General features: G+C 39.0%; 2 protein-coding genes across 2 annotated transcripts in view; both read left to right on the top strand.

The window, feature by feature from the left end:
- LOC311199735 (tubulin polyglutamylase ttll6-like) overlaps positions 1-14,412 on the top strand; it is a gene marked incomplete at both ends in the record, with an annotated part of 274,802 nt that overhangs the window by 227,218 nt on the left and 33,172 nt on the right.
- LOC311199705 (DNA mismatch repair protein Msh3-like) overlaps positions 1-14,412 on the top strand; it is a gene marked incomplete at both ends in the record, with an annotated part of 50,400 nt that overhangs the window by 20,026 nt on the left and 15,962 nt on the right. The window contains 2 exons of the mRNA XM_084273843.1: positions 1,703-1,817; positions 5,123-5,280. Coding sequence (XP_084129969.1) covers positions 1,703-1,817; positions 5,123-5,280 — 273 coding nt within the window. The remainder of the gene's footprint in view (positions 1-1,702; positions 1,818-5,122; positions 5,281-14,412) is intronic.

Raw genomic sequence — 14,412 nt, 5'->3', positions numbered from 1 at the left:
AGGGCCTGCCTCTGCAAGCCCCATTGTGTGAAACCAGAATAGGCAGAGTCAGCAAGGCTCATGGCATCTGAAACTCACATCATATTTCACAGTTACGTGTATGGAGGCTTGAGCAGTCAGGATAAAGACAATTATGCCCAAAGTAGAGGGCAGAATTATAAAATGGCAAATGGATCATTCAGCTGTTATGCCTCTCTTCTGAATGCAAAGTGGAGAAATCCAGAAGGAAGTGCTTCTAGGGATGTTCTCCCTTTTAGGACTATCATATTACAGCTCCAAACAGCTTACCAGTTCATCAAATGGAGGGTGACATTTCCTTTCTTTATCCCAAAGGCCTAAGACTCTGTCCATATTGGTTTAATCTCAGCTATTCAACTGCTGGAAATATCTTCGTGCTAAAAAGAAACCAACCCACACCATTCTTAACTTGCACCTCTTTCTCCAGTGCATTGTGCTCCTAATATGTCATTTATTTTATCTCCATGTTCTTTTCAAATTGCATCCTCATTCTTCCACTCAGGAAAAATCACGCTCCTCGCGTCTTTTCTTCCCTCCCCTCTAAAGTCCATCCAAAGTGTTAGTTAATTTCCAGTCAAAAAAATAGGTGTCTTTATTCCAGTATTACCCTTTTACTCAGCTGTCGTCACTTTCCTAAATTACTGCTCTTATTTCAGAGTGATTATACTTCTTGTGTAACAAAATGTTGCTGAGACATGACACCACCTTTACCTCTCCATTGAATGCTGCACTTCAGTTTGCAATGAAAAAGTAAATTTAAGTTGCAAGAGAACAAAAGGAAATCACAGTCATAATTTAGTGGAACATGCTTCTTTTGCATTTTTCTCTCTGTGAAGAGCACACAGCTCTTGGAGGGAGAACTTTGTTGATGTGAAGATGTATAACGTGGAATTACACATGTGTGACTAGACACACAGATAAATTTGTAGCTAAGGTGGAAGCATTAAAGGCAAAACTTTTTACATGGTTTGGAGATGAGAGAAGAAAGTAAGTAGTATTGATCTGGTTTGCATACTAATCTCTGAAAAGGTACTGTCATTTCAGTATGTCAACTTAAATAGTAAGCTCTTTCTATAGACTGTTATGGTTTGATGACTCATATGTTTGGGAGTTGCTGTCACATGATGAGAGCTGCTAATGTTTATAGGAGAGTTACAGCTCTGTCATACTGTACTCTTTGATTTATATCATTTAATGTGTTATCAGTCATAATATACAAAGTTGGACAATTATTTTTCCACTCCCCACACTAGTTAGGGTTTAATGCAGTAGCAGGTTGGACTAGTTCAGCAAGATCATTCTGAGAGTATGAAATGTGTCTGCAAAAGGTGGCACTTGCAGAAGCCACTGCAGTGGTGGGAAGAAAGCAGTCCCCTCCAGTTTGCGTATTTTTGCTACTGCTTGTTCATTTTGTAGTTCCTAGTATTCCTTTAGAATACAACTAAACAAAGGAAAACATTCCCTAGGGAGTGGAAAAATGAAGAATTCTAAAATTTTGTTACCCAATCTGCTAATACTTTTTTATCACTGAATGAAACCAGGGAAGTCCTTAGAAATATTTGACAGCATTAATTCATTTTTGTCATTTCTATTTTTTTCCTACCCTTCTTCAGGCTTTAGCTGCAGTACTTCTGAGTAATCAGTTACAATGAATGTTGAAATTAATGTCTCTTCCTTTCTGCAGACCAACTGTGCAAGATAATCGTCGAGAAATAATTATAAAAAATGGGAGGCACCCTGTGATTGATGTGCTACTGGGAGAACAGGATCAGTATGTTCCAAATACCACTAACCTTTCAGTAAGTACTGAGAAATGGTTTGAGCTTCAGCATCATCCAAGGGGGGGAATTTGGCATCTGCATCCTGGCCACGAAGTTAAAATAAATAATTTAATCATACAGCTTTCTGCTTGGTTACATTTCAGAGAGAGATGGCTAGATGTGATCACATCTGTTGTGTCCTTTTTCTGCTCTCTAGCAGCCAGACACTCTCTTGACAACGTTGTTCGCTTTTCACGGCATTAAGAAAGATCACAGGATCACAGGGTTGCAAAAGACCTTTGAAGATCATCAAGTCCAACCAATCCCTTCCTAAGCTAAAACAGATGATCTCAAAACTAGGAAAATAAAAGTTTAAAGTGGCTCTTTTTGAAAAACAAATTAATAATTCCAGGGGTTTTACCAGTGTTATCAGAAGAAGTCTACATTTTGTCATAACTTTATGTGAGATTAGTGGAACTTTTTAATGTTCAAATGCACAACAAATGTTTCCATGTCTTACAGGCTCACTTTCCAAGACAGTTCTAAGATAGCTCAGATCATTTTTGGTGGTATTACTTTACTATGTGTTTTCCTTTCTTTCTGGAGGTATTGATTTCATGCAGCCTTTTTTAATCTGACAGAGCAGATTTGGAGCTCTGACTCTTGACTGTGTAGTGGCAAGTCCATTCTTTGTAGATTGCACACTGGTTGGAAGAAGCCTTTCATATTAACATATGCTAAAGATCCCCCATGCTTAGCTTGCAGGCAGTGTGTTGCCCCTAAGTCTCCTTCTGGCTGTTGTTTTCTGCAATAGAGAGTGATGTTGAGAAGTAGTAAGACTCTTGCTTGTTATTGTTGCCAAGTCGTCAAAGAAAGTGGGTAGGTTATTTCCTGACATTTTCTATGCAACATTACCTAAATTGCATGACCTACATTACCTAAAATTGCTATAAATACACAATTACCACAGGTAGGAAGTATTGTCATAGTTTACTTCACTTAATCTGTTTCTGATAAACATCTTTTATTTTGTTTCCTCCTTTTTTTTTCATCAAAACCTAAATTTGTTTTTTTAAGTGGCATGCCCTTTTGGTGTTTTTTATTAAATATTTACCTTTCTGAACCTTTTTTTAAATACTGTGTTTCTGTTCTTAATACAAAAAATGCACTGAACTGTGTATACGTAACTGCTTTTTCATACAGTTGATATATAAAAGGTATGTCAGTGTGGAGCATGGGCTGTGATAAATACCATTCAAATGTGTATGGATTTCTCTGGAGATATTTTTAAACCATGTTCTATACTGAACAATGATACAGATATTGTGCAATACATCAGGGAATGTTTTCAAAATTATTTGTCAACTCCAAACAAACGACAGATGGCATTGACAGAAAACTCATCATTTCATTCAGTAATCATCATGCACTTTCCCCTGTTAGCCCCATTCTTATGTTGGCTTTCTAAATACTGAATATTACAAAATCAACTGATCGTGGTGGAATCGTTTTTGCCTCTACTGTTAGAGTTCTGTCTTTTTTGAGAGAGGTAGGTGGGAACCCAGTTTATTAAAACGTGTCTGGTTTTAAGCTGATGTATTTGAATCAACAGTAAAATGCAATTGCTGTCATGTTTTCAGCTGAAATGTTGTCAAATAACTAACTTTAGGAAAAGCTTTCTTGCAGTGCCCTGAAATAAACATCTTATTTTTCAGTTCTCCCTCTCTCATCCAAATATTCATGGAAATTCTAACTTCATCCATAAATTCCACTAAGATGTTAGCTTATGGTTCTGTGCAATTATAAGGGCAGATGGGCTCTCTGGTCTGATGTTACAGCATATGTTCTTTCTGAAAGCTGGCTTTGCAAGCCAGCCACCAGTGTCAGAACATGGCTGGAGGGACCCCAGAGGGATACCAAACACATGGAAGAAATTTGTGGGTTCTAACAGATTAACTCATCCTGGATTTAAGTATCTGTAATTCTGTTGTGTGGAGCCAAATGGTGGTCCTGATGAAGTTTCAGTTGCTGTATTGAAACTCCACCTCAGAGACTAGAATGTTGTGAGTTTTGTTCTCATGTAGTCATATGCATGTTATTACTTCCATTCTTTATTCCTGATAATGACATTTTTTGGGTTTTGACTTTATTGTGACTTCCTTATGGACAGGGTTTGTTTTTTTTTCCAGCAAAAGCTAAACAGTTTTCTGCATTGACCTAAGACTGATTCCATCCATCTTTTCTATGATGTGGATTATGACATGTGACATATAAATCTTATTTGCCTCCCTCTTAACAAAATGAAATCCCTGTAAAGATAATCATGTTTATTCCTCAGAGATATGTTGTTGTCATCACAGTGCCTGGTCAGTTCCAACTTCCCTAAGTAGTGTGTCTAATGTTCATTATGCTTGTCCTGTCTGACATGCCCCGCCTGTGGAGCAGTGAAATATGCTGACTTTTGGTTAGTTCATCAGTTGTTGGATTTCATTGTATGTATGTAGTAGAAAGTAAAAACTCTAGTTATTCAACATCCTTGCATAATCTAATTTCCTAGTTTTGATGCAGGCTGTGATAAGGCTTTATAGACTCATTGATGAGTTTTAATTTTGTATTAGCAACTGTCTTCCACCAGAAGATGACAGTTTTATTCTGGAGCCATAGACCTACAGCAGTACTGTAGGGACTTTTACAGCTGAGACAAGCTCTTGCATCTGATTCATTTTTCTGTAAGATTTCAGTGGTTGGATGCACCAGTCAATCAGAGATTGGATACAATCTGCTCACAATATCTGTGTTGCAGTCAAGTATTGCCAAACTCAAAAATGTCTTGATTTCTTCTTGTAGCCCTTGTGTTTGAATGTGTGTGTGTTGTACCAAGGCAAGCAGTTATGAAGGGGTCTAGGTCTGATCTTTGGCTGCCAGATTTCCCCCCCATTTGGCAATGAGAACTCCTTAACTGGAGCAGAATCCAAATTAGGACAGCACTGGCTGTGCTGAAAGCTGGTGAAGTTCCCCCTTCAAATGAAATTGCACAGATGCTTCATGGATTCTCTTGGTTCCTTGATGGACCAAGAAGGTTCTCCTCACTTTGTTTTGCTCAAGAGTAATGAAAGATGATAGTGATGCTCCTCTCTTATGAGCCTGGAGAGGACTTAGGAAGATTTTTGATACGTGGCATCATAAACTCTTGAAAACTGAATGCTGTGAAGGAAGCTTTTTCAACTACAGACTGTGTCCTGAGGGCTTGTCCTTTATCCCTGTAGGCACATACACTCAGCAGCCTTTCTTAGAACAGCACCATGTGCAGGACAATATGTTTCACCAATGTTTTATGTTTCCAGGGAGATGGTGAAAGGGTCATGATAATAACTGGACCCAACATGGGAGGAAAGAGTTCATATATAAAGCAAGTTGCATTGATCACAGTCATGGCACAGGTTGGTTCTGATGTTCCCGCAGAGGAGTCGACGATTGGTATTGTGGATGGTATTTTTACCAGGTAATCTTTCAAACTTTGCTGTATGTTTATGAAAATGTTACTGTGGTGGGGCACGTGTGTGCACATCCAAGTATAATTTAATGTTTCACTTAGAGCTTTAGAATTTATATTTGATGTTTCCCTTTTTCATTTGAAATACGTGCATTGGTTGTTGGGTTTTGGTTCTGATTTCCTGCTAAGCTATGGTACTTGTTTTGGAGTCTTTGAATCTCTAAAGGATAAAAATGTTCATGTGTCTCTCTTGATTAAGATGCAGGTATTGAACATCATGTGTCTGAATGGACACCTCAGCCAAATTTATTCTGCCAGGCGATAGCCAAATGATGTTTCCCCTAAAATGAATACTGTCACCTCTAAAAATCAGATCGGTTTCTGCAGGGCAGCACAGTTGTACATACAGTATTTGACACTGAGAATTTTGGGGTTTTGTCCTTTCTGTACTATCAGTCTTGAACACACTTCAGGTATTTTAAAAAAATTAATAATGGCAGTTCATTTCACTTCACATGTCTCATTTTCAGGACAGTGCTGAGTAATTTTTGAAGTCAAAACTTCCCTATTTTACTGTCTAATGTTTGCCAAGGATCATCCAGCTGGTTTTCCCCCCTTTTTTTTAGTCTGTTTTTGTAATCAGCAGAAGTTCTGTGTTACTGGTGGTACTGGAGATGGAAACGTATTTGTGGTTTTAAGTTTCACAACAATTATAGATCTGTAGTAGGATTATTTTTTCTGAAATTCTAGTTCTGTGATGGCAGAGTGCATTTCTTAATTTTACAAGGAATCTAAACACTGGTCATTTGGGATTGCTTCATCATATAATGATGATATGTTCTTAGGCCTCACTGTGTCATGACAAAAATGAATGCAGTTGTGCTTTGATGCACTTTGGTGCTAAGCAGGTGAATAAATTAGAAAACAATTTCTGTTCTCTTTATAAAATTAATTGGAGCTGAAAATTCAAAATGGTTACCTTTTTCCCTGTCCTGCGTTGAAAGTAATTGACTGGTTGATTGGATGAGCTTTTCTCAAGGGAATATAGGACACACAAGATCTGAATTACTTTACAGAAAAAAATTACAACATTATTAACAATTTGAACATTATTTTTGTTTTCCTTTGTAAGTGAACAGAGTACTTATCTTGTGTTCACACTGACAATTTCTAACCATACTTGCAAAAGTCTGTTACTCTTAAGCTTAATCTCCCCTTTTCTCTATTTTTATTTGGCTGTAATTGCTTATTTTTGCAGAAAAATTAAGAAATGTGACAGAGTCACTGGGCATGCCATTTCATTTTGTACCTTCTAGAAAGAGAATAAATTGGTTCTTATCCTCTACAGTACCTTGAAATTGATGTATCTGAGTTCCACCTGTTCTGCACTGCATTTCTCTGATTCTACTTGGCTTTTCTCTACATTATTGATATTGTTCAGATCTGTTCTGATAATGTAGTGTGGTTGAAGATAGAATTTATTCTTTCAGGTTTCAAGCCAAGCAGACACAGAGCATGTTACTTACTGACTGAGGTTTCAGACCATTCATTTGGAGCCCAGACAAATTCTAACACAGGGGATTGATTGATTGATTTTTTTCCCTTGTCTAAATTAGCTTTGGAAGCTCAGCTAGATATGCCATTCTTCATTTAATGTGCAATGTGTCAAACACCAGATGAATATAGTAAAGAATTACTTAAAATCTTGTCATTGTGCTGGCAATTAAGAGTAAGCTAATTGGCTCAATATTAATCAAGAAGAAATTGAACATACATTGAGATAGGAAGAGTCATGCATTAGTTAAAAGGTTAACAGGAAGGATAACAAAATAGAAAAGAAGCTGAGCTTATGTAATGCATTCCTTCAGAAATCCAGGGTGGTCACTTCAGTTTGTAAAAGACTGTAAGTGGATCTGCTTGTCTGCATCTCTTTAAACTTCTCTCTTCTGTAGAGTGTATTTTGAGGGAATTGATTGTACTGGTGGGACAGGCATTAACTGTGGTGTTCTTACAGGATCTTGACCCAGTTGTAGCTTTTCTTTCAGTAAAAATGCTTAAAATACTTGGATCATTTTGCTTCAGCCTATGGAGTGTAGCCCTTCCTTGCTGTACATATCCAAGTGATCATCATCCATGCTGATGATTGTAGGTCAGTTGTCAGTGCTCTTTTCTGTTCTGCTGTGTTGGATTGTCAGTAGCCACAGAGTGGTCTTTTGTCCCCAGTCTGGGCATGCCTACTTCCTGCTTTGTCCACATCTTCTCCAAATGGTGAACTTTGCTCTCTGCCATGAGAAAAGGAGAAACTGAGCAGATTCTGCAACTCAGAGGGAAAACGTGTACAGAGACTGTCCAGAAAGTTGGTACCTCTGTTTTGGTTAGTTTGAGAGTTTGGGGTAGGGTTTTTTGGGGGTTTTTTTCAGTGTTCTGGGAAGGCCTTAAAGTATGTAAGTCTAGGTTAACGTGGTGTTACACTCATAGTATTTCTTAGCCCTAGGAAGTAATTGATGAGTAGTTTTTAATGCCTGGTTGGAAGAGAAAACCAATAAATTCAGCTACCATGCAAAATGTCTTACATTGTTTCTTCAGTGCTCTCACTGAACAGACATGTATAAAGCCTTGGAAAAAGTTCTCTGCTTTTGCCAAGAACTCTGCTCTAGTAGGGAATGAGCTTGAAATTATTAGATTTTTCTCTGGACTTGCCCCCAGTTTTGGTTTGGCTTTTTTAGTTGTTTTCTTCTTCTGTGTTTTGTTGTCAGAAGGGCACATCTATGCTGACCTCCTTTTTGCACTGCCACACCAGACCACATACATGTCTTTCTGGAGAATGAGATTTTTTTTGTTGTTGTTGATGATTTTGGTATCTTTTTAATCTTTAAAAAACATTGCATGGGAAGATGTCAGTTTCCAAGTTCTTTTCATCACTGCCATGGTGTGTTGTTTTCTAGCACCCCTGCTGTGAGGGATGCTTTACAGGCTGACTCTGAGGAGTTCTGTGCATAAGGAGCACCAACAGTTCTGCTGCTTGCTAAATTTTTTGAGATACTGGTGCTTTATATTGCAGACTCTTTTGTTTGTAGACTGCATCTTTGAAGTGTGAATTTATATAGATTTAAGAGGTTAACATTCATGTAAGATTTGATCACGTGTTGTAAGTAGGGTTTCCATGGAAATGGAGAGGTTGCTACTACGGTTATTCCTTTGGATCTGCCTAGTATTTATGTATGATAGCTTCTCTAAACTGGCTTTAAATACAGCATTATATTAAACATTTTTAAAGATGCAAAAGGAATTATATTGGTTACAGGTACGGTGAAAATAAAAGTGATTAATCTTCATTACTGGGTGTATACACACAGTAGAGTGCTAAGGCTACTCTGAACATTTCACAGTAGTGTTGAGCATTCCATCCTCAAGAGGTATAATAGGAGAAAATCTTCTACTGCAAAATGTCCCTAAGCCCAGATGATATGCTGTTACAAGTCTGTGAATTGAAAATTTGGAGGGGTGGGGGTGAAAAGTATTCAGCTCGTGTTATTCACGTAAGTATCTTGAGTGCTCTGATGGACTCTCCCAAATCTCACCATGTTTTATGCTTAAAAATAGCCTTAAGTGTTTCCATTGATAGGATTTTGTTCCTAAACCTGAGAAGAGGGTGATAGTGGTTGTTAGTAAGCAAAAAGTTTGCATTACTGTTTGGTGGTCCGAGCTTCATAACATCAGACTAAAAAAACCACTGAAATATTCTTCATATTGCTGTATTTAAAGCTGTGTTTAGCGTAGTTTTGGAAAGATCAGTGCTCAATTTATATTGACTTTCAGTGTGATTTGAGTACTTAGTTCTCTGATGTTTGAAAATTCCTAATCAAGTTTCTCCGTTCAGTAAATGGGTTGAATTTCTGCTTCAAATTTGAACATTCCATTTGTTCTTCTACTACAGTTATTCAAACATGGGAATGAACATGTTTGTGTTTGTGTAGAAAGACAAAGCAAGTGTGGAGATGTACATATGGAGGAACTAAGGAGAGAAATTCTGTTGACCTAACCATGTGGTCAGAAGAGATGATGTTTAGCTGCTGAAGAAATCTGCCCTTTAAAAGAGGTCTCACTTAATTACTAATGCAGTTTCTTAGAGCTAGAAAAGTACCTGTAAGTCACCAGGAGCTTTTCATGAGGGTCAATTTTCAAAATGGAGAATAAGAATGCTAGAACAACTTCAAGGTAAAATGTGTTCAAATAAACAAGGGAATTAATAATTCAAATCACTGAGTGCCTTGTATTCAAGATTCTGACTCAATTGATTAAATCACAAGCTGCCATTAGAAAGAATACTGTGAAAGAGGCCAACTCCTACCAACTCTGGATGATGGTGAAGGGACAAGGAAGAATTTCCTTCCTAGAGCTCTCCCTGTGTGCTGAATTAAAAGCAGTTTCACTTCTATTCAGTGATCAGATGCACAGTCACACTTTGGGGACATGCATCTTCCAAGGACATTTAACACCATCAGTCAAATGGGGCTTACTGTTGAAGGTGCAGCTTCAGTTGACTGAGCTAATACATTGCGTTGTGCTTCAGTCTGGAAATTGCCTCTTGCAGGTTACGTGCCACATGCTTAAACCTTGCAGGAATAAATAGAAGCGTCAGTAAGATCCATGTAGATTATCCTTTTGTGCACTTTGTCTCTTCTGAAAGTTATCCTGCTGTCTACTGATTCTCAGCATGTCTTTCATCTTCATGATAGCAAAGAAATAGAGAGTTTGAGTTGTCTGTGGAGGTGTATTAAGAAGAGAGAGAGGTGGTGGAGGTTGGCAGTACAGGTTAGTGAGTGATCGTGGTGGGTTGCCTGGGTAAGCAGCAGTTTAATGCTTTTGCTTTATGTAAGACATGCAGTTGCCTGCACTTCCAGGCAGTGGTCTTGGTAGAGGCTCTGTGCATTGCGTGATCTGTATGAAGGTTTACAGAACTTTGTCCTACATTTTATCCTTGTAACAGATGATTTCAATGTATTTTTAACATGGAGGGCACTCCTTATTGCTAAATCTATAGCTGGGAGATGCTCAGCTCAAATTCCCCTGTGTATCTGAAAATGCTGTGAAAACAGATGGTAGTTGTTCCCCTCAGCTGGGGAGGAATGGTTTTGTTCTTCTGGCTTGTACTGAGTGTCTGTATACAGGGTCTTTCTTATAGACAAGGCCACAGTGGAATCCTGAATCCGTTCTTGGGCTTCAGTGACATAGCTGTGTCACTGGCTTGTCTGTCTGTCTTTGTATAATGATTTTGAACATGTGTAATAGTTGCTCATTCAACTAAAACTGGAGTGCAAAGATCTTCAGGCAGCTGATCTTGAACACGTCTGTTTGGCATAACAAAGTTGCAGAGCCATATAAATGAGGCCCTCTGACTTTGAGCTGTCGCCATCATACAGTAACTTGATGCTTCTGATCAATGCAGCAGAAGCTGTTTCCTGCTGAGGTACTTGTGTGTGTCCCTGGCTTGCACACAGCCTACTTGTGTTTGCAGATATGGAAACCAAGGGAAAGCATCAGGTTCAGGCTGAGCTTCTGAAAGGTGACTTTGAAGGCAGTCTTCAAAGCTCTGCTCAGAGACCTACCTCATTGTCCTTCACACACAGGACACATTTGTGGTCTCTGCTTTCATAAGGAGAGAGGGGAGGCAGAGGAAAGGAAAGGATGTTTTTCTATATTGGTTGAGAACTGCCAGCCTCATTCAATACTGAAATAATGAGGCAAATTCATCCTCCTGGCTGCTGGCCTTAGTTGGGTCGTTTATTTCAAGTCCAGCATCCAAGATCCAGTTCCAGCCACATACCTCGGCCAGGAGTGGTGGTTCTGAGTTGATCAGGGGGTTGGTAAAGGGAAGGAGTTTTGATTGCTACAAGGAACAACAGTGCTATTGAGATTTGCCAACTGAAGATCAACTCCTGCTATTGAAAACTGCATTTCAGGCCCAACCCATGGTAAGCATCAGCTATGTCCTCACAGCTGTTAGATGTGGTGACAGAGTTCAGGGGCCTCTCTCACCTCATTGATCTTTTTCGAGTCTAAGACATCATCTCTGAACAGGCAGGCTTTGCCCTTGAGAAGACATCCCAGGTGGCTGCATTGCTTGGTTTGCCATTGCAGTGTCATTGAGCAAGACACAGCCAGTCAGTCACAGACCAGCACATCACTCCAGCCTGGATTTTTTATTCCAGTTGAGCCTTCTTGTGGTAGAGTGGCACTCTGTTTTAGAGGCATCCTAGTAGTTCCCACCTTCTTTCTTATCTATGAAAGAGAATAGGTGTAAGGAAACAAAGCTCTTTTTGTGTTCTCAGCTCTTTGAACAAAGTGACCGTGCATGTTTTCAGTCCTCTTCACAAGTCAGTCAGTCAGCTTCCATTGTGTGTTCCAGAGTAAAGAAGAAATGGCATTATTTGTATGTATGCCTGGCTTCACGTGGTGACGCTGATGAGATGAAGTCTCTCTTTGTTAGTAGGAAGCTGCTTTAGAGGCCAAGACATTTCATCACCAAGTTCCTCAATGCATCGTGCTGTTCTGCCAGCTGGTGGCTGTACTTCCCTTCCTGCTTGTCATTGCTTGCTCTGCTACTGCTCTGGTAGCACCTTTAACTGGTCCTGAAATGCACAAAGCTGACATGTGGGCCATTACACTTTACCTGTGAACACTGCATGCTTGCATGGGTAGTGAGAGCTGATGTTAGATCTAAAAAAGCAACATCTCAATGCTTGCTGATGTGACTTATGTCCATCATCCTGTGAGCAGAAAGACCTTTGTCAGTCACGTGCAATGGGATTCATGAAGATGGAAGAAAGAGCACTTATGTCATCCTGAAGTGACATTTCTTCTATGAGGTGCTACAGCCGTCATGGACTCTTCACCCATTTTATTTCTCAGCCTTGGTAGTTGGTGGCACAATGAGAATTTACTGGCCAGAGAGTAAGGGAAAGCTTCTGGCTGCACCTCTGTAGGCTCAAGCACAAATGCAGAATGTGTGGAGCTGTTGGCTTGTTCACATAATCCCTCCAAGGACTGCAGGTATCTCTGCTTCTGCAAGGTGTGTGAAGAGAAATCTTTTCCCATTGGTGTGCCCAGCTTTTGGGGATGAGAGGGTTGTTTTCCTTGTGCCAGAAAAATCTCACGTATTGTCAGTGGCATGATCATCAGCTGAAGCACACAAACATGAGATGCATAAGACTCAGGGGAGTGTAGATAATGTATTCTTTCTGTCAGGTCTTCTGCTGTGCACAGCAGAGTGTGGCTATTCTCTGCCAAGGTGAGAAAACAAACTGGGATCAGCTTCTGACTGACACATTGTTCTCCCATGTAGGAGAAGTATGTTTATTCCACCTATAGTTGTATATTACAAGACAGAACTGTGACTAGTTGTAGTCATTTCTTACAGATGATACAAAGGACCTTTAGAAACAACTGAATTTGTTTTGAAGCCCTTAATCCTTACCCTGTCTAGAAGATGAGATGATACTCTGGAAAGAAATGCTGTTAAAGCTGAGAAGATGGTGTAGATATGAAGGATTTCTTCAAAGTAAGCTAAAAAACCCAGGAAAATTCAGCCCTTATAAATCCACATTTCTTAAAAGGCTGTCCATCAAACATGCCATAATGCTTTCTTCTCTGTGTTTTATTCTGTCTGTTCTCTAAGTTTTGGACTTTCAAAAAGGTTGGGTCTCACAATAGATAAATTTTGTATGTTACCTCCCTAAGTACTTGAACAGCTATTTAATTCTGACAACTTGACAAACTCATTCTACAGTTTTGTCATGAGTGTGTGGAGCTGAAAGAAACTATTAGACAAACCTCACTATTTTCACTCTAGACAAGCTTTTAAAAAAATCTATAAAACGTACATATTTATGGCATCATTACAGATCTAATTACAATTAAAAACTGTGATGCAAAGCAAATACTGTGCATAAAACCAGCAAACATTTGGGCAGTCAGTTTTAGATGTTTGCATTTGTTTTTTTCTTTGCTTCACTGGACTGTCACTGTCTCAATAATTTTACAGATATTTAAACGGGGATGATTTACTTTTACACAGGTTAAAATGTTTCAAGGCTTAAGATTACCTTTCATAAGAAATCTTGAAAAAATCAGAAAGCACAGGATGGAGTGGTATGTGAAGCAGGAAAAAGAGAACGTTTCTGTTTGAGTGGAAATTGAGTGGAAGATGTTTCCCAGGTGCCTTTCACAATAAATGGAAATCTGAGGTAAATCACTTAAGAATAAAAACAAAGTAGTGCTTGTAAATATTAATGGAAATGAATGTTCCATTGATGTAGCTGCTGGTGGCAAAAATTCTTCCCAGCTTTTTCGAACTACACAAATAATGTTGCCCTTAATTTCATTCCAGTTTTACCAGTTGGTCAGTTGGAGGGAGGTGCCCAGGAGCAGAGGGAAGATTTTTGTATTTAAAATCATAAGTAACAAGCTCCATTTTTTCAGAGCTCCACTGCAGAGATGGTGCTATTCGGACAGCAGTAGGCAAAAAGAACAGTTTGTAACCAGGATGCAGCTTGTTAGATTTTTATGCATTGCTTGGCTCACAGATGAGCTGTATTTGGATAGAGATTGTCCAGGAACACGCTTGCTTGAAAGTGGGTTAGGAGTGTTCTTCATTAGAAATCTCTTCCTACAGAGTGATTTCACTAAACACGATGAAGAAATGGACATCATCCACCCAAAGCTGCTCTGTGTGTTTCATCTTGATTGCTGAGGGAGCAGCACACTGATGACATTTTAAAATGGTTAGCAGACCACAGGAGATTTGGGGGGCTTTGATGTCTTACATGTGCCTTTCCTATCTTCTTGTTAGTCTTTTATTCTCTGGATGGAGTATGATGGTACTGTTTTTCACCCCTTGAGGGGGTCTGCATGAATTCTGTTTTGTAAGAAATCTTAACCAACATATCCTATAGTATATTCTATTATGCACTAGAGATTACATAATCATGACTTTTTTTTTAAATCTATGGAAAAGCCTTTTCCTGAAATCACTACATCACTACCATTTACAGGTTTCTGTGTCTTTCTCAGAATTGTTGTGCTGCCCACAGCCTCCAGAATCAGTCAGAATCATTGGGCTGGACTGAGACAGGTTTTGAG

Source organism: Gallinula chloropus, assembly GCF_964237585.1.
Source record: "Gallinula chloropus genome assembly, chromosome: 21".
NCBI classification, from domain to species: domain Eukaryota; kingdom Metazoa; phylum Chordata; class Aves; order Gruiformes; family Rallidae; genus Gallinula; species Gallinula chloropus.
This window is presented reverse-complemented; position numbering and strand designations above follow the sequence as displayed.